This window comes from Scyliorhinus torazame, chromosome 13, assembly GCF_047496885.1.
Source record: "Scyliorhinus torazame isolate Kashiwa2021f chromosome 13, sScyTor2.1, whole genome shotgun sequence".
Taxonomy (NCBI): domain Eukaryota; kingdom Metazoa; phylum Chordata; class Chondrichthyes; order Carcharhiniformes; family Scyliorhinidae; genus Scyliorhinus; species Scyliorhinus torazame.
This window is the reverse complement of record NC_092719.1, coordinates 53,954,120-53,972,897: the sequence shown is the minus strand read 5'-3', so window position 1 is coordinate 53,972,897 and position 18,778 is coordinate 53,954,120. Positions and strand designations below refer to the sequence as shown.

The 18,778-nt window shown below is 40.4% G+C and overlaps 2 protein-coding genes across 4 annotated transcripts in view; one reads left to right on the top strand and one right to left on the bottom strand.

Annotated features, from left to right (window-relative positions):
* Positions 1–2,824, bottom strand: part of cog5 (component of oligomeric golgi complex 5) — a 259,153-nt gene extending 256,329 nt beyond the window's left edge. The window contains exons 1-2 of the mRNA XM_072471522.1: positions 2,671–2,824; positions 81–220 (exon numbers count right to left, since the gene is read on the bottom strand). Of these exons, the coding sequence (XP_072327623.1) occupies positions 81–220; positions 2,671–2,728 (198 nt within the window). The 5' untranslated portion in view covers positions 2,729–2,824. The remainder of the gene's footprint in view (positions 1–80; positions 221–2,670) is intronic.
* Positions 2,825–3,073: 249 nt separating this feature from the next.
* On the top strand, positions 3,074–16,948 carry dus4l (dihydrouridine synthase 4-like (S. cerevisiae)). 3 transcript variants are annotated; one of them, XR_011934060.1, is made up of 7 exons: positions 3,074–3,442; positions 3,582–3,703; positions 5,624–5,741; positions 7,836–7,958; positions 11,206–11,432; positions 12,930–13,170; positions 15,185–15,344. XR_011934060.1 is itself a non-coding variant. In XM_072471520.1 (6 exons), exons 2-6 carry the CDS (start codon positions 3,637–3,639, stop codon positions 15,430–15,432), a joined length of 783 nt encoding a protein of 260 aa, XP_072327621.1. In that variant the 5' UTR covers positions 3,082–3,428; positions 3,582–3,636; the 3' UTR covers positions 15,433–16,948. The 3 variants fall into 3 exon arrangements, 2 of the variants coding, with proteins under 2 accessions (XP_072327621.1, XP_072327619.1); XM_072471520.1 differs by lacking the exon at positions 12,930–13,170 and having other exon boundaries at positions 3,082–3,428; positions 15,185–16,948; XM_072471518.1 differs by lacking the exon at positions 12,930–13,170 and having other exon boundaries at positions 3,083–3,442; positions 15,185–16,948.
* Positions 16,949–18,778: the final 1,830 nt, after the last annotated feature.

Here is an 18,778-nt window from a genome sequence, read left to right as displayed (position 1 = left end):
GGAGAATTCATAAGTCCCTTGCTTGCTTCATAAAACTCTCAGATCTGGCAGCCAGATGGTAGCAAAACACCATTTGTTACCTGTATATGAAGTTCTTTATCCAGTTGACTAATTCCTTGAGCAAGTTTTGCCAATTGTTCAACTATTACTGCTTGATGAATGGATTGTGCAGTATAGGTCTTTACATCAAATTCTTCTTTCAAGAAGTCTATATAGCATTCTGAAAAAGATTAAGACTGTTCTGTGAATATTTCACTAAAATCACAAATATAAAATGTGATATTGAAGAAAAACAAGTAAAAGAGTGTTAATTTGAATCAAATGTTTTACCTACAAATTTCTTCTTTACCACGCCTATGAATCCATATTAAATCAATGACATCCTAAATACAAGGGAGCATCTGATGATGTGCACACAGTCCTGTACTTATGGAGTTGTGATTTTTTTTAAAAATAAATATTGTTCACTGTACAGTTCATTTCCTAGACTAACTCTTATGTCAACTTGATACTTCACAGATACAATCACATAAAAAAAAGAGTAAGAAGAAAGGAAAATTGTGCAAAAAAACATTAAAAGGTCACAGACACAAGACAAATACCATCTCAAACTAATACTGATCAGCTATATTTTTATATCATTAATGTCACCCATTTGACTGGGCATCTTCCTTAATAGACTATCAATTATTTCCACTTGTACTACAAAATACAGAATTATTTATTAATTTAGTAGCCAGTAAGAAATACTGTTTTTAAAATTTGACATACAAGTAACCAAAAATATCTCCATCTACGAAAGAGATACAATTTATTAGTATTGAAATTATTAGACATTACAAGTTGATTTCTTCATTAATCAATTGTCTAAATGACAAACAGCAAACACCATATTTGTTTCCACACATTACCACAGCATATAAAATACAAATTAACATTTTGTCAATTATGTTTCCAGTATTAATCACTATTTTCATGAAGAAATGCTTCCTGACGTTACAGTAGTCCTGAATATTTAAAGCTTGAAGATTCAGGCATTTTGTTAGACTTTCCTCTAAATTTGTCTTCTCACAGCAAGGGTCAGCATCCTTTTACTGTATTACTCGCAGTGTTTTGGTGCATTCCACGCATTTCACAAACACAGTACTCAAGTGCAACTAACATCTTCTGCGTGATTTAGAGTTCAATTTGAACTCCCAAAATTTGGTATTATGACTTTTTTTTGTTATTCCAGACATGTTAAATGTTGAATCCACTGATATGTAACTCATTTGATTTTTTTTTTCCTGAATGGTATGTTAGAGAAATTCACCACTGTTTAATGCTAACCAGTTGATCTCCTATAACAGTGCTCACAGATGGGAGGTTTCAGATTTTTAATGTAGAAGCAGCTTCAAACAATAGTAAATTTGCCAATATTACAACACGTAGTAAAACATATTCCTGACAGTACAGACATAAGCCTCAAATATTTATTATGTCATTCTACCATATGTTTAAAAACCCTTACAAAGAAACCTTAAAATAAGCAAAATACTGATGATATTGGAATCTGAATCAAGAACACCCTCTCATTCTGTTGTAAGCAATCCAATGGTGCTGCACTGAAGACACACAGGTCGTGGGGTTATCACCCCGAGCACTGGCTGATATTTATTCAGGAATTGCAGCTTGAATAGGATATTTTAATTATTTTCAGCATTTACTGGGAGAAGAGTGGTGTGGCCTTCTAGGTCAGGACCATATATTGTCATTAGTGACAGAATAATGGTCTCAACAAAAAGATGGCACCTCGTTTCTGTTACCTCCAGATTTAGTTTTTATTTCTGAAGAGGGGCAGGAAGAATTAACTTCAACAGGCAACACTGTGAAGCAAGGTAAAGCAACAACTCCCATGATTCACCTCTCCCAGCACAGACGATCAGCGATGTTTGGAAACCCTCCAAATAGAAACATAGGCCTATATAAAGGAAAATCATTTGCAAGCATTTATATTATTAATGACCAAGACTACAAGTAAATGTAACAAAGCGGGCAGAATTATCTAACTTCCTTAAATGCTGATAACTAAAAATAATTTTAACTGTGTACGCTGATCAGCTTAAAATGATGACCAAAAGCACTGATGACATTAAGCAACTACCAAATCAGTACCTCATCTACAGGAAACTAGGTTTGGACAAGATTTCAACAGTTTAATGAGGGCGATTTGGTGGGTCTTATTATTTGTTAGTGCCTATGGAGGTTTTGCCATACGGTGTAGTCAGTGACTGGGAACAGGTTTCTGGGATACATTCAGCCAAGCAGAACGATCAACTCAGTGGTGGTTATTTGAACCAATGAATGCCTGGCCTTGTGTCCACGGTGCCATTATGGATAAAGATTGGGTTGCAAAACTTTTCATTATAAGGGGGAGGGGGTCTTTTACAATAAACTTCGGTAAACCCACTCGGTTAATGCAAAACCGGTTTAATAATTCTCACCGTGTACAGCAAAGTATGGTCACAAAGATAATCAAAAACACTGGAGCTTGTGGAAAATAGAGTAACGGGAAGTTGGGGGGGGGGGGGGGAGCATACTCTTTGACAGGTTCATATGTTGGAATACATTATCTCCCCTCCCCTCCTGGAGCAGCGTGTTTTGGTCGGTGTGAGCCTCCCGCTCCCTTACCATCCAGGAGCAGTTCCTTCACCGAGTCTTGCACCGCGACACCTCCACTTCCTTCCATGTTGGCGATCAGTGACGCTTCGCTCGCGCGCGGTCTGCTGGTCTGTTTGACGCACGCGCGCGAGGATGGAACTGAGCGGCATTCCGCCACGAGAGGGTTAACCGTTGGGAGCGCGGGGAGGAGGGAGGGAAACAATAGAGCTCATGGCGCCGACAGCCAATCACTGGGGGGGGGGGGGGGGGGGGGGGAAGCAATAGAGCTCGTGGTACCGTCAGCCAATCACTGGGACACGGGGGGGGGGAGGGCACCGTCAACCAAGCACTGGGGCGGCGGGGAGGGCACCGTCAACCAATCGCTGGGGACTTAACGAGGGCTCGCGGCGCAGCCAGCCAGTCACTGGGGACGTAGCCGGGGCTCGCGCGGCGCCGACGGCCAATCACTGGCGACTGGGCGCCTGACTTGGAGTGAGGCCTGCCCTGACCGGTCGGTGGGGGGGTCGCAGGTGAGAGCCCAGTTGGTGGGTTGGCCAGGCCGGGCCGCCTTGGGAAGAACTATCTCCAGAAGAGGGTTATAAGTCAACGGCAGATGATTTTTATTTCCATCCGCCACCCCGAGTCGTTCTACCCAGTCGGTGATCGTGTGCTGTACGGAGCGAGGAATTTCCATGAACTGTGACTACCCGCCGGCTGGACCCTGGCAACAAAGATGCCTCGTGGATCTGTTTCAGCCGGGCCACGTTGTCAAGATTTGCGCTCCCATGGTGCGATATTCAAAGTGAGCGGCTGCTGCCCCAGTAACCATGACATGGCAGCTGTGCCTCATCACCGCTGTTGCGCGGGGTTTTTTTTTCTCTCAATTATCTATTTGTGTGTTTTTTAAAGTACTCAAGAACATTTGTGACATTCTTCTTCAGGTTGGCATTTCGATCGCTGGTCAGAAAGTACGATTGTGAACTGTGTTTTACCCCAATGATCATTGCCTCTGCCTTCCTGAGATCGGGCAAGGCCAGAGACAATGAATTCACCACAAATTATGGTAACGTATATTTTTGAATCGCACTTATTTCACGTGTGATCAATGCTGAGCTTTCCTCTGTCAAAAGAACTGGTGGTTTGAGTTTCAGTGTTGAATGCAATAAATATAGTAATCTTAAAATTTAAAACTTTTTAAAGGTGTGGGGGACATATTTATAGGGTTTAAAAGCCATAGCTGTTTTAAACAGGAAAACAGCTATGGCTTTTAAACCCTGTAAATATGTCCCCCACACATTACACACTAATTTTGTTTGTATATTGTGAGTGAGATTAGGATTTGAACTACAGGCTTACCCATGCTCCATTTTTAAAAATTTGTTTTGTGGTCAAGTTCTTTCTTCTCCAACTGTTATTTCATTTTAACAGCATATATATAAAGACAAATACAACCCCTACTTGCATGTTTTTGCATATAATCTAGATTCATTAGGATAGCTTCAAATTGAAAGCTCCCATCTTTTGGGTGAGAACATTTTTAATTTTTCCAATTGAGGGGCAATTTAGAATGGCCAATCCATCTACCCTACACATCTTTGGGTTATGGAGGTGAGACCCATGCAGACACTGTGAGAAAGTTAAGCTGAGACCCTGTCTTGTGCCACTATTTATGAGGAATTTTTTTATGCAGAGGGTCGTGGGAGTCTGGAATTTGCTGCCTGAGTTGGGGGGCCTGGATCTGCACCTTAAGTGCTCTAAGCTACAAGGCTATGGACCGGGTGCAGGAAAGTGGGATAGAAAGTACACCTGGGTGTCCTCGGGTTGGCATGGACAAGATTGGATGAATGGCCTCCTCCTGCACTGTAACATCTCTATGAATCTATTTGCAGAAGTGTACGGGAGTTCTGATATTTTGGCCGCATCTATCCCTCAACCAACACCAATAAATCAGATTTGCTGGTCATTCATCTCATTTGTTGTTTGTTCAGTCTTGTAGTAATTGGGTGCCGTATTTGTCTCCATTAGGTGGGGTTACAGGGATAGGGTGGAGGCGTGGATTTAAGTAGGGTTCTCTTTCCAAGGGCCGGTGCAGACTTGATGGGCCGAACAGCCTCCTTTTGCATGGTAGGGATTATATTCTGTTACAAGTGACTACTTTTGAAAATATTCCATTGATTGTAATGCACTCTGAAATGTTATGACGATCTGAAAGGAGTGAAATAAAAGCATTTTTTTTTTTGCATAGGCCGGCTGGAATCTGCTGGCGTGGTTGCACCCGCATGCTAAGAGCTGCTTCATCCAAAGGGTTTATAGATTTAAACTTGAATAGGTTTACTATGCCAGTGGTTCACTGCAGCTGAGCCCATTTAAACTTGGGAGTGCAGCTCACAGAGTAAGAACTTAAATATGAAAGTACATTACAAGAGTTCTTCATCCATTCTGTGCCATATTAGGCAACCCATTTCTTCCACTGCTTTACATCCAGCAGATCCTGCTCTTATGCTTTTTCTGCAACAAAGTACCTTTTTTTGTTGACAGGTTATTAGCCCAATTCAAATCTCCTCCCAAGAGAAAGGATTAGGTATAAGGCTTTACCACTCCACTTCTATTGGATGAACGCACCCTGCTAGATGTCAACCCCATATTCAGAGACGTCCATCTCTGCTCCACTGCGCTATCTAGAGTGATTCAAACCCAAAGCCTTCTAACGTAGGGATTCACTCCATTCGTGCCATAGAGTACAGAATGAGTTCCTGTAGAATGTGTTGATGCATGTGCAACAGATGCAATTATATTCTATCTCCAAATAATGACCAGACAAAGAGTACTCAATGTTTTTCAAGTTGGGGCACAACTTTAACAATATTCTTGTTACAGAAGGTTGCTAGGTGTTTGGTGTCAAATCAAAGGAGCTGGAAACTGTAAACAGAAATTGTTTAAAGGAAAACTCTACAGTGACATATCGTGGATTTTATTTTGACAGTTGATCGTCCACTGGTTGTACAGTTTGCTGCTAGTCATGCACAGGATCTAGCTGATGCTGCTTGTATAGTTTCTCCATTTGCAGATGGTGTTGACTTGAACTGTGGTTGTCCACAAAGGTAAGAATAATTACCCTGCTTCCATAAATGTTGGAAGTTACATTATTTATAAGAAGAAAGGATCAGAAATACACCATTTAACCACTCTGGCCTAATTTACAAAAACAAACTTGGATTTATACAGCACTTTTCAGGACCACCAGACATTTCAAAGCACTTTACAACCAATGAAGTACTTTTGAAGTGTAGTCACTGTTGTAATGTAGGAAATGTAGTAACCAATTTCATACACCTACAACATTTCACCGGCTCCTATATACAAGAGTGTAGTTTAGTTAGCAGCTAATGCTATTCTTGGCGAACAATCAAAGTCCCGGTAAAGGTAGATGCAAAAAATCCTTGCGGTACAGGAACCAATTCAACTGATGGAGTCCATGTAGCCAGAGGGCAGAGACGGATGCTTGGAGATGCATACCAGCGAAGATGGGGTGGAGTGCGGCGGGGCAGGTGATGAACAAAAGAAGTGTCCTTGAAGGACAAAAGCCCCGGTGTGAAGAGACAATTCGGAAGTAGATGGAGTGGACATAAGTGCTTATGAGGGAGGAGGAGGTTGTATGTCCGGGTTAACAGAATGATAAAAAGTGCGCGGTGTCTGAACTCATGAAATAATACAGATCCTGAAATGCCACCTAAGGAGAATTTTACATGTCTCTGACTGCAAACTGCCCAACTACACTGTGGCCCAGAGAGGCAAGGAAACCGACGGCACTGGCTTCTACATCAGCCTCATGTGGTCATACACTACTGCAGTGAGAATTCACCCAGAGAGAAAACGGAAACAACGGTCAGGCTATCTTTGTGGGTCATTTTTGGTGACATTTTGGCGAACCATTCCACACCATCCGTGGGTCGCGACCCCCACTTTGAAAATCACAGTTTTAGATCCAAAGTAGATAATCTCAGATATGCCTACATCGAAGTACAATTTATCTGTTTTGCCCATTTTTGTAATATTGCGCTTCCATCAACATTTCTTGCAATACCACTTCTCTTTGTGTCATAGGCAAAATTAGATGATGGGATAGAAAGCCACATATCAAAGTTGTTAATAAATGCAGTGAACAGTTGAGACTCAAAAGTAATTATTCAGCATGTCCTCCGTTTCCTAATTTTCATTGACACTTTCACCATTCAGTGTTCAAGAGGCCCAGATTGCTGGTTGTCACCTTTTATTTCCCCCAATAGGATTGTAAAATAGGATTGGGGCAGCATGGTAGCACAGTGGTTAGCACTGTTGCTTCACAGCACCAGGGACTTGGGTTCGATTCCCTGCTTGGGTCACTGTCTGTGCGGAGTCGGCATGTTCTCCCCGTGTCTCCGTGGGTTTCCTCTGGGGTGCTCCAAGTCCCGAAAAACGTGCTTATTGGGTGAATTGGACATTCTGAATTCTCCCTCTGTGTACCCGAACAGGCGCCGTAGTGTGGCGACAAGGGGATTTTCACAGTGACGTCATTGCAGTGTTGTTTATAAATTTAAGAGTACCCAATTCATTTTTCCAAATGAGGGACAATTTAGCGTGGCCAATCCACCTACCCCGCACATCTTTGGGTTGTGGGGGCGAAACCCATGCAAACACGGGGAGAATGTGCAAACTCCACATGGACAGTGAGCCAGAGCCGGGATCGAACCTGGGTCCTCGGCACTGTGAGGCAGTAGGCTACCACTGTGCTGTCATTGCAGTGTTAATATAAGCTTATTTGTGGCACTAATAAAGATTATTGATTATTATTAAAGATGTTTCTGTTGATTTTTAAACTTGATAAATGTCTTCTCATAGACTTGTTTTATCACACGTTGCTGTTTTTGTACCTCATCTGCTCATCGGATCTGTGCCTTTGTTTTGCAACTTTGTATACTGTTTTTTTTTGTCTTTTACCACGTTACAATTACGTTCTTGCTTCCTATCGTGTTTTAAATGTAATCTTAGTTCTATATGAAACAAATGTTTAAATCTACTGCTTTTCTTTAATATTTGTCTATGTACAATAGTTTCATTTTTTTAAAAACACAATTTGTGAGCTGCACCTAGTAACAGTTATTTTGCAAACCATTAATATTGCAGTATGACTAACATATATTTAAATTTTCTTGCAGGTGGGCAATGGCAGAAGGATATGGTGCTTGTCTAATAAATAAACCAGAACTTGTTCAGGACATGGTGCGTCAGGTCAAGAACCAAGTGGAACGTCCCAACTTTTCAGTCTCCATTAAGATACGGTAATTATTATAGTCCAGGAAATGCAATAAAATCAGGTTTCAAATTACATGATTATTTTATAAAAATATACTTGGATGATGTTGAACTGGGACAGCTCTTAATTTTTTTTAAATTTAGAGTACCCAATTCATTTTTTCCAATTAAGGGGCAATTTAACGTGGCCAATCCACCTACCCTGCACATCTTTAGGTTGTGGAGGCGAAACCCACCAAACACGGGCAGAAGGTGCAAACTCCACACGGACAGTGACCCAGAGCCAGGATCAAACCTGGGACCTCGGCGCCGTGAGACAGCAGCACTAACTACTGCACCACCGTGCTGCCCTTGGGACAGCTCTTATTAGTAAAAGTAAAGTTGCCATAGTCCTAGATGACTTTAGGCTGCTTTCTCCTTTTGAGGGCGTGAGCTGACTGGAAGATCAGCACACCTCCGGTGAGGGGCAAGATTGTGAAGGCAGGATCTTCATGAATAACCTCGGCCGGTATAGGGAATTGAACCCACACTGCTGCCCTCACTCACATCACAAACCAGCTGCCTATCCAAGTGAGCAAAACCAGCCCACAACAGGTCTTGTACAGCTCGGATAAATATAGCAAATTAGGTAAAATCTTTTACAATGTGACCTCCAATTAACAGTCTTAATTCACTGCACATAACAAGGAACAGAATTACTCTAATACAGTTGTAACAATGTCTTCTTCACATAATAAGAAACAGAAATTTGTGAACTTGCCAGAAAGTAGATTAATTTTCTTATAAACACCACAGAACATTGGTCCTTTGCTTTTACACACTCATCACTAAGATGTTCTTTGTTAAAATTTAGAACTTTTTTAGTTTGAAGTCTGCACTGTAAATTCAATCAAATTATACCATGATGGTTATCTAGAGTGCTGTGAAATGAGGGTGATGTAATATCGTTAACACTTTTTAAACATAATAGTCCTTCTCAATTTAACTCATTCGTATTGTTCTTAACTTCTGGTGAATTTAAACAGAGTTGAGAGCCTTATATTAATCCAAGCACTTTAGTTCCCCTCTACAAGTTGGTTTCTTATCCATTGTTTGACTTAATATGATGTTACTGCATAAATGAGAATAATACCAGAACTCACTGCTTCTAAATAAGCTGTGCTGCCAAAAGATTTTCCTCCATTTCTGAAAAGCTAATTAAATGTGTGTTTTTCAGCCACTTCATTGTGTATACAATTACATTTTGCTCATTACCATTGGTTGTCCCTCGATTTGAGGATGACGTCTACTCATCATCACAAGTTTCTGCCATATGTCCTCATGTCACCGAACAGGTCACTTCTCAACCCACAGATCTTGGAGCACATGTGGGGCAGGACGTCCCCTGCTGTAGTGGGAACCAGAGTGCAGAATTTATTTTCTTTGATTGTCTGTTGCAGCTGTACCTCATTATTAAGATACTGTGACTCAAAACGTGATGTGGCATGATGGACAAATTGTCCCAATTCTAAACTATAGGTAACAAACTGCTCCAAGTCATTAATGTTAATCCTACCATGCTGCTGAGTAACTTCAAAATATTTTCTTTGTCCTGGAATGTTGATCATTTGACAGTTGAGAAAACAGGACCTGGCAGGGGAGACAGTTTTCGGCCATCCAGACAAAGTGTCCAATCCATCAAAGTTGATTTTCCAATAGTTTTGCTTGAATGCTTCTGGAGCTAGCTTAAAGAAGGACACTAGTGTTTGTTTGGCCCATCCATTAAATCCAGAAGATGTGCGGAAGCATTGCTCATGGAATTCCTCAGGCAAACTTGGAATTTTTCTAGCACCATTATGTCTCACATACACGGTCCAGCTCTTAATGAAGTACACAACTGTGGCAATGACAACTGCGGTATGCACTTTTTTGACTTGAGAAGGTCTTTGTTGTCAAACTCTTGGTGCCATAGTTTGTAGAAGGCTAAGCTGGCACAACTGATCAGGTCTTGGATCTCCTCGTCAATGATGGCCTTTTGAGAGAGATTGCTGCCATGGTATGGGAAGTTTCTTGGACATCAAAATCTTTGGAGCCCAATCCACAGTATCTTGTGATTTACTGAGTCAAATGCTTTGGTCAGGTTGATAAATACATTGAAGAGGTCCTCGTGTTGTGCTCAACACTTTTCTTTGATTTGTCTGATATCAAAGAGGTTGCTCTGGGAGATTTAAAGCCACACTGCCTCTAGGAGGATTTCCTCAGCCACAGGAAGTTCCCACAGCATGATTTACCTCCCTTCATGAAGATCATTAAAATTGTTGGATTCCTGAAGTTGGGGAAAGGGTGGCATTTATTTTCCTCCCGATTCCTTAGGATGAGTACTTGAGAGTGAGTAAAACCCCACCAGCTTCGAAGACTTCCACTGGAATATCATGAAACTGCTGGCTTTGTTACTTTAATTCCTTGTTTCAACTCCTCTATAGATGTGGTTCACTCGGATTCTACCGCAGGGTACTGGGGAATAGCCTGGAGAGTATCAGCTGTTACTTTCACATTGAGTTGTTGAAAATGTTTTTTCGAACGTTGACGGATAGCATTGTCATCTTTATGAAGAGAAACATCATCTTGAAGGGGTTTTGCCCACTTGACGTGGTCTGTAAATAGCCTTTTTTGAAGACACCAGAGCTTCGATGTCATGATGGTCCACATATTATTACACCTTGTGGGCTTTCACTTCTCTCCGCATGTCCTTTTTATCTTCAGGATTTTTCTTTGAGCATCAGCCTTGAGCTGTTGGGATGCTGCCTTCTTGACTTATGACCTTGGATTCTACTGCCAGGCTGCTCATTTTTGTTCTACGGTGTCCACAAATTTCAACATCGTTTTCATTGAACAAGTTCAGGTGACACAATGCTTGAGCCCAATAGTCTGGGCACAGGAGCCTATTACTTTATTTCAGCCCTCATTCTGTAATTAAGCAATGTGTGCAGATTTTCCAGTTTAATTTTGAGCTGCATTTGGAATTCCTCTTTGACTGGACTGTCATAAGGCGAAGATATTGATGTTCTTCCTCTTGGACTGTTGGGTCTTGTGATGTCTTGGTGCTAGATGGATGTTCATCACTGACTGAATAAGTTGATGATTTGTCCAGCAGGATCACTAATCTGCATTACATTTTACTACTACCATTTAAATAGTAATTGTTCTGATATTACTTTAATCTAACATAATATATTATGTTTCATTCTAGGTTTAAATTCACCTGTCTTATTCCATGATTTGTTTTTATTGTAGAATACACAAAGACTTGGCAAGAACTGTAGATCTTTGTCGGAAGGTTGAGGCAGCTGGAATCTCTTGGATTACTGTTCATGGCAGAGCAACAGAGGAACGGCATCAACCAGTGCACTATGACACAATCAAGATTATTAAAGAAAACTTAAATATACCAGTAGTAGCAAATGGAGATGTAAGGAGCAATAAAGATATTGATTTTGTGCATCAGTTGACAGGAATTGATGGTAAGGGATCCTGGTGAAGAAAACATTGTAATGTTCTAATAGATTTGTTAATGATATCATAAGCTTGAATAGATCAATCTCTATTGATGGGCTATTTATCATCCCTTTCAAAAAGCTATCGGAAAGATTACAGCAGCAGAAAAAAGGTTTAATTGCCAAACTCACTTCCTTAAATAATTGTCAGTTGAATTGGTGCCTCCTCTTAAAAATGTAATTTACTCCAGTGGAAGCAGTATCTTGGGGTTGGATTTTGATGTTCTTTACTCCTCTTGCAGTCAATGTTAATTTTTCTTTTTTAAATTTAGAGTACCTAATTCATTTTTTCCAATTAAGGGGCAATTTAGCGTGGCCAATCCACCTAGCTTGCACATTTTTGGGTTGTGGGGTGAAACCCACACAAACACTGGGAGAATGTGGAAACTCCACAAGGACAGTGACCCAGAGCCGGGATCGAACCTGGGACCTCGGCGCCGTGAGGCCACAGTGCTAACCCACTGCGCCACCGTGCTGCCCTCTCTTGCAGTAAAAATTAATATATACCACAAAACAATTAAGTTCTGTCAATTTATTTCTCTCCGTTTTCTTTCATGAAGATTGTAAGTTCCTTGCTGCAAATTACCTCAGGCACTACATCTGCTCAGGTACCTCACCTAAGCAATTATTCGTGTGTGAACCTTAATACGGTGTATCAGCAAGCAGGGTCAGTTTCAGGAGTATCGCAACTGAGATCCTGTTTTCCACTAACACTCATGTGCACTTCCATCCACAGAGTATCATTGAATAGCAATTAGGAATGGGAATCTTGTTTCTATTTTCCTTCTTGCTAAATCAGTGACATTGAGGCCAACTGTGGTGTCCCTAATACTACCCAACTGAGTTAACTAACTCCCCACAGACGAGAATTGGACCTAAACCTTCCTGCACAAGTATGATTACTATTTGCATCTGAACCCACTGAGCCATTGAAAAATCCTTTGGCATGTTTTTGACAATTTATCAATATATCCACCTAATCAAATGCTTGAGTTATGTTTGAAAGTTGGTTGATTTTTCACTTCAACATTTCCATTCAAAAATGTTTTCTTTAAATAAAGATTCACAATTAGAAAAAGTGCAAAACTATTTGTGTAAGATGTTATAAACATAGGGTACTTAAAATGGTTTATTTTACCAACTAGTTCCTTCATGCAACTTTAGGTTTTACGCTAGTTTTATTGTTTTCACCTTTTTGTGTAGGATCTGTTATGAGCATCATATCTATTTCAAAATGTATTTTTGGCCTAAATGTCTTATTTTTCCAATCTAACAATGGAAAATGAAAGGAGTATTTTGTTACAACATGTTTTAATATATTTGAAAATCAAAGGTTGTATCAATTAAAGCTTGATTTTTGGAGGTTTTGTATAGAGGGGTGATCTTTCTCTGTACATATCTTTAAAATAGTTTTCACAAGTTGCAAATTAGTGATGAGTAAAAACACTGCTGTTCTTTTCTTAGCATACAGGTACTATTTTGGGCAAGGAAGAAATCTAACAATGGCAAAATATTTTTCTATTTGGAATCTATGTGCAGTTATCTTGTGTCCATCAGGATGTACAAGTTATGTAATTATTCCATCATCATCCCTGTGTTACTCTATTGAAATTCTCTACCAAAATTGAGATCATCCTCATCATAAGGACTGCAGTGGTTCAAAGAGAGGGCTCAGAATCTCCTTTGGACAACAAAAGGACTGGCAGTAAGTACGGCCTCAGGTCATAGAATCAGGTAGCATTGAAGGAGGCCATTCAGCCCATCTTGCATGTGCAGGTTTTTTTGATAGTCCGATCCAAACAGTTCCACTTCACTGCTTTATCCTGATGGTCTTGTGCTTGAATCTTTACTCATTGTATTATTGAATTGACTTCCACCACCCCTGGTACTTTCCAGATCGCAACAACTTGCAGTGTTTAAAAAAAACAATCCTCGTTTTGCCTCTAGTTATTTTGCCAATCAATACAAATCCTTTTCCACTTTTGCCTCTAGAACCATCAAAAACATTCATGGTTTGAAATGCCTTTGTCAAGCCTCCTTTTAACCTTCTCTGCTCTGAGAACAACCTCTAACAATGCTCATATCCCAAGAACAAATAAAAAATTAAGAACAGCGGTTCTTTGACAAAGGCGTATTACAAATACATTCCCCAAGTTCGTTAAAGGATACAAATTTTAATTATAACCGAATTAACCGAATGCCTTCATGGGATGTGGGCACGATTGGCTAGGCCAGCATTTATTGCCTTTGAGATGGTGGTGGTGAGCTGCCTTATTGAACTGCTGCAGTCCACCTGGTGTATGTACACCCACAATGTTGTTACGGAGGGAGTTCCAGGATTTTGATCCAGTGATAGAATGGTGAAAAATTCCCACGTCGGCATGATGAGTGACTTGGAGGGAAACTTCCAGGTGGTGGTTTCTGCCATCCTTGTCTTCCTGGGGGCACCATGGTGACACAGTGGTTACCACTGCTGCCTCGCGACACTGAAGACCAGGGTCACTGTCCGTGTGGAATTTACACATTCCCCCCCGTGTCTGCGTGGGTCTCACTCCAACAACCCAAAGATGTACAGGATAGATGGACTGGTCACGCTAAATTGTCCCTTGTGTAAAAAAAAAAAAATTTAAATAATAAAAATCCTTATCTTCTAGCTGGTAGTGGTAATGGAAGGTGCTGTCGTATGATGAATATTGTGGCACTAAAACATACAAAGAGGTAGTGTCCCATTGTCAATTCCTGGACTGTGATGATTTATTGAATCACAGTAGGGGTGGTACATCTGGCCTCTGCATAAGATGTGAGGAAAGCAGCACAAGTCTTCATTCTTGACCTTGAACCACTGACTTGCAAAGATGTGCTTGTTTGAATGTTGGATCAGCACAGTATTGTGCTCAGCTACAAGACCCGATAATAAATGCCCAATATAGCATGTCCAAGGGTTGGTTTAAATTGATAATTTGTTACTCTAGATTTGAATATGAACACCTAATCTATAGCTTCTCCACATTCATCACCACTGTGTTTCCATGGCCCCCCCCCCCCCCCCCCCCCCCACAATCCCCACCGACAAATACATTAACTAAAAACAGATACAAGACCAAGAAAATCATGCACTTGAATGTGTTTTGATTTAAATAGGTTTATAGAAGACTATATTTCTAACAACTTGGATGGCTGTAATTGTACAGCATAATATCATTGTGGGAGTCTTGTGTTTACTTGCATATAAAGCTTGTTTGGGAAGAGTGAAAATTGACCTAGAGGATTCGCTTTCCATATTATTCAGCATGTTTTTAATGATCATGGGTCATACTATCTTACCCTTTTGCTCAAATCTACTGTTAGTTTGTCAACTTACCTTTTTCAAAAATGTACAAACATGCCTTTAATCTGTTTCCATTTTTATGGGTGGCATGGCAGCACAGTGGTTAGCACAGTTGCTTCACAGGGTCCTAGGTTTGATTCCCACTTGGGTCACGGTCTGTGCGGAGTCTGCACATTCTCCTTGTGACTGCGTGGGTTTCCTCCCACAAGTCCCGAAAGATGTGCTTGTTAGGTGAATTGGACATTCTGAATTCTCCCTCTGTGTGCCCGAACAGGCGCTGGAGTATGGCGACTAGGGGATTATCACAGTAACTTCATTGCAGTGTTAATGTAAGCCTACTTGTGACAATAGTAAAGATTATAAATGATTCCCCTTTGTTTCCTCTATACAGGTGTAATGGCTGCGCGAGGCCTTTTAGCAAATCCTGCTATGTTTGCAGGATATGAAGAAACTCCTTTGCAATGTGTTCGGGACTGGGTTGACACTGCTTTGGAACATGGAACACCATACACTTGTTTTCATCATCACTTGATGTACATGTTGGAAAGAATAACGTCAAAGCAAGAGAAGAAAATATTTAATGTGCTATCAAGTATGTCTGCTGTTATAGATTACCTCCGTGACAATTATGGCTTATGAGACCATGTAAATTACTTTTTTTTAATCAGTCTGATAAAAGCATATTTTAACAAAGGAAATCCAAATTCAGCCTTTAGCCTTGTGACATTTGGTAAAGCAGACTTACTGCAGACAACAAAAGTTATGATGAATTGAGGTAGCACCCAGAATGCAAAGTATAAAAGAGAAGTCACTATCGCCGCCCCCCCCCCCCCCAAATGTTATACTCGAAGCACAGTGCTTTTTAATTCAGGTTGATTTATAGCGGGTTTTCTTTCTTAATACTTTTCTATCTAATATCTTTTAAGTAGAGTTGAGAACTTCAGCCTTTCCAGCCATTTTATTGACAAATTTAAGTTTAAAAAATTGTATTTGTTAGTTTTAAAAATGTTAAAGTAAATTGCTTTCATCACCAAAATTAACAATTGTGCTTTAAGTTCCATTTTGTGGGAAGTGCTGAGTATTCTTTCATGCAACTTTGATATAGTCATAATATTTTAACAAGATATGGAAAGTTGATCATAAAAAGTAAATATTTCCTAAATGTTCAGATATTTTAACATAAAGATATATTGTTTTTACAGCCAAGAGGGTGGTACCCTTTCATTTGTTTATCTAAGAGTTGCTAAAGTACGCCATTGACACAGTATTTCTCCTGATTAGTACAAACATCTCCTTCAGTGAGGACCCAAATGCCTAAAACACTATTTCCATTCTGAGAGCTGAGATCCATGAAATAAAAATTCATGACGTTTAATTTGTAAACTGAAATCTGTAAACACAACTATTTCCCAGACTACTTCAAGCTGTTTCACAGCAATGATATAACACATTAGTTGCAGTGGCTAAAAGGGTCCGAATACTCCAGTAGAGTTTCACGTTGTAAACCACATGGTATTTTGTTCAGATGTGTAATTTTATTTTTGAGCTCAGAAAGTGAAAAATCATTCTATCTCGATGCTTTAACATAGGATAAACTTTGCAAAAGAAAGAAATTAACAGACCTACATTACTTTGATGTGCTTCATCACTATCGCTACAGTCACATGCACTTTGGACATTCAGTGTTGGCTGTGGAGGTTTTGAAGTGTTTCTGTATAATGCTGGCAGTTGGTGATTGAATTTATGATTAAGATGTATAAACAGTTTAATTAATTTGTAATGCAATAACATTTTGTTGAAATGATTGCAGATCCTATTTATTTTGGATGAATGTTCTAATATTGTACCTTTGGATCGCTGATCCTCATCCCTTGATGGTTTTTGGCATGAAATTCTTCCTTTTGATAATTCCAGTGAAAAAGGCAGATAGATTACAAGATGAGATTTCCTGTTCGTACTTGTGCCAGCCTTTTTAATAAAATCGTGTACAGCTAGTATTTCCTATCCCTTAACACGTTTTCTTTTCTCTTTTCAAAATGGTTCAGTATTTTTGTTGATTATTTCTCTACACACACACAAAAATGTGTATGTGATGGGAAATATGGATAAAGGCTTGAAATGTTTGTGAACAATTCATAATAAAGTATGTAATATATTTGAGTTTCAGTCTCAATTTATCAGTAGTTGATCCCGAAGATCTGTTAGCTATTGAAACTAAATTCCAATAATGTACAGATGAAAATTCTGAAGACAATTTTACTCGCCTTTCAGCCAAGTTTTTTCTTGTGTTGGAATGAACAATATAAGATAGGCTCTTGCAAACAAATTGCATAACTTTAAGTAATTTCAGGCATTATTTCACAAAACATTATAGAGAAATATCATATCTTGTGAGTTGAATTGGAGATAACATAAATGCCCAGTATCGCCATTTTAGTTTTCTTTCCTTTACTGAGCTCAATGTTCTTGGCATCCTTCACTGTTCTAATGATCCCAAGTCAGTGCACCTCCTATTTTCTGAATTACAGCACCTCCCCTTTAAATTGAAAATATTACAGCATTCCAGACTCAACTTTTGAGTTCAACAATTTCAGATCATAAACACTGCTTCAATTATTTTAAGGCGGCAGTTACTATTTACAGTTCTTCTTGACCCATTACCACTTCCTTTCATTATTCCACTTGTTGTTTAACCATTCATGTCTTCCACCCTACTACAGACCTTCCCTTTTGTTATTTTCTCCCTTTCATAGAATCCCCATAGTGCAGAAGGAGGCCATTCAGCCTATCGAGTCTGCACCGACCATCTGAAAGAGGGCTCCACCCAAGGCCCCCCCCCCCCCCCCCCCCACACACACACCATAGCCCACTAACCCTTTAACCTAACCAGCACATCTTTATTGGACTAAGGGCCAATTCACCTAACCTGCACACCTTTGGACTGGGAGGAAATGAGCACTCGGAGGAAACCCACGCAGACACCGGGAGAACGTGCAAACTCGACAGTCAGTGACCCAATGCCGGAATTGAACCCTGGCGCTGTGAGCCAGCAGTGCTAGCCACCATGCCGTCCTCACAAACATGCTACATCTGTAACCTCTGCCAGTTTTGATGAAATGTTGACAAAATGAAACATTAAGAGTTTCTCTCCCCGCAGATACTGAACGGAATACTTCTGGGAATTTCAGTTTTTGTTTTCCCAGCATCCACAGTACTCTGCTTACCTTTCACCTAATATCTCCATTTGTCATTTATAGGATAATGTAGCAAACACCATTTTAGTCGACTTGTATGAACATTTATTTTTGGGATGAAGCACTTCTGATATTTAGTGAAGTAGACTGAGCAGATTTATAATTACTTTGTTAAATAGCTTGCATGGTAACTTTCTTCATTATGTTTTATGAAATTAATATTTTTCAACTTCCCTAAAATAACCTAAAATAAAATCAGTGTCTTTTGAACTGACTAGTCTAGTAAGTTAGACACTACATTTTTAAATTCTGGCTTCTAGGTTGCAACCCAAACTGATGACATACGTTTCTTCTATCAATTGGCTGTAAAAATCCCGTAAGATGAATTTCACTAATCAGAATCTTGGGCTGGATTCTCCCAAAATGGGGCTATGTCCCCACGCCGGCATAGAAGATTCCTGAAGAAAATTTGAGCCGATTCAATGCCCTGCAGGGGCTAGCAGGGACCCAGAGGAGTTCGCGCAGCTTTAGCTGCGGATTCGACTCTCGTACGTCCGGTATCGAGTCTGCGCATGGCGGCGGCCTCCAGCAGCCACGCCGATTGCCATGGCGGACTCGGACCGCGGAGGCAACAGCAAGATGTAGGCCGCCTCCCAATCGACCGCGCGCCCGAAGATCCGACTGGCCCGATCTGTGCCACGGCCACCCATAAGGCCCCCTCCCCCCAATGGGTCCGATCCCCCCGCTCCCCACCAGGTTCCCGAATGGCAATAGGTGGTTAGAACCACGCC

Coding starts and splice junctions, on each gene's coding strand:
- dus4l (XM_072471518.1), top strand. CDS start 3,333: ATGAACTGTGACTACCCGCCGGCTGGACCCTGGCAACAAAGATGCCTC. Junction 3,443..3,581: donor CCCATGGTGCGATATTCAAA/GTGAGCGGCTGC, acceptor ATTCTTCTTCAG/GTTGGCATTTCGATCGCTGG. Junction 5,742..7,835: donor AACTGTGGTTGTCCACAAAG/GTAAGAATAATT, acceptor ATTTTCTTGCAG/GTGGGCAATGGCAGAAGGAT.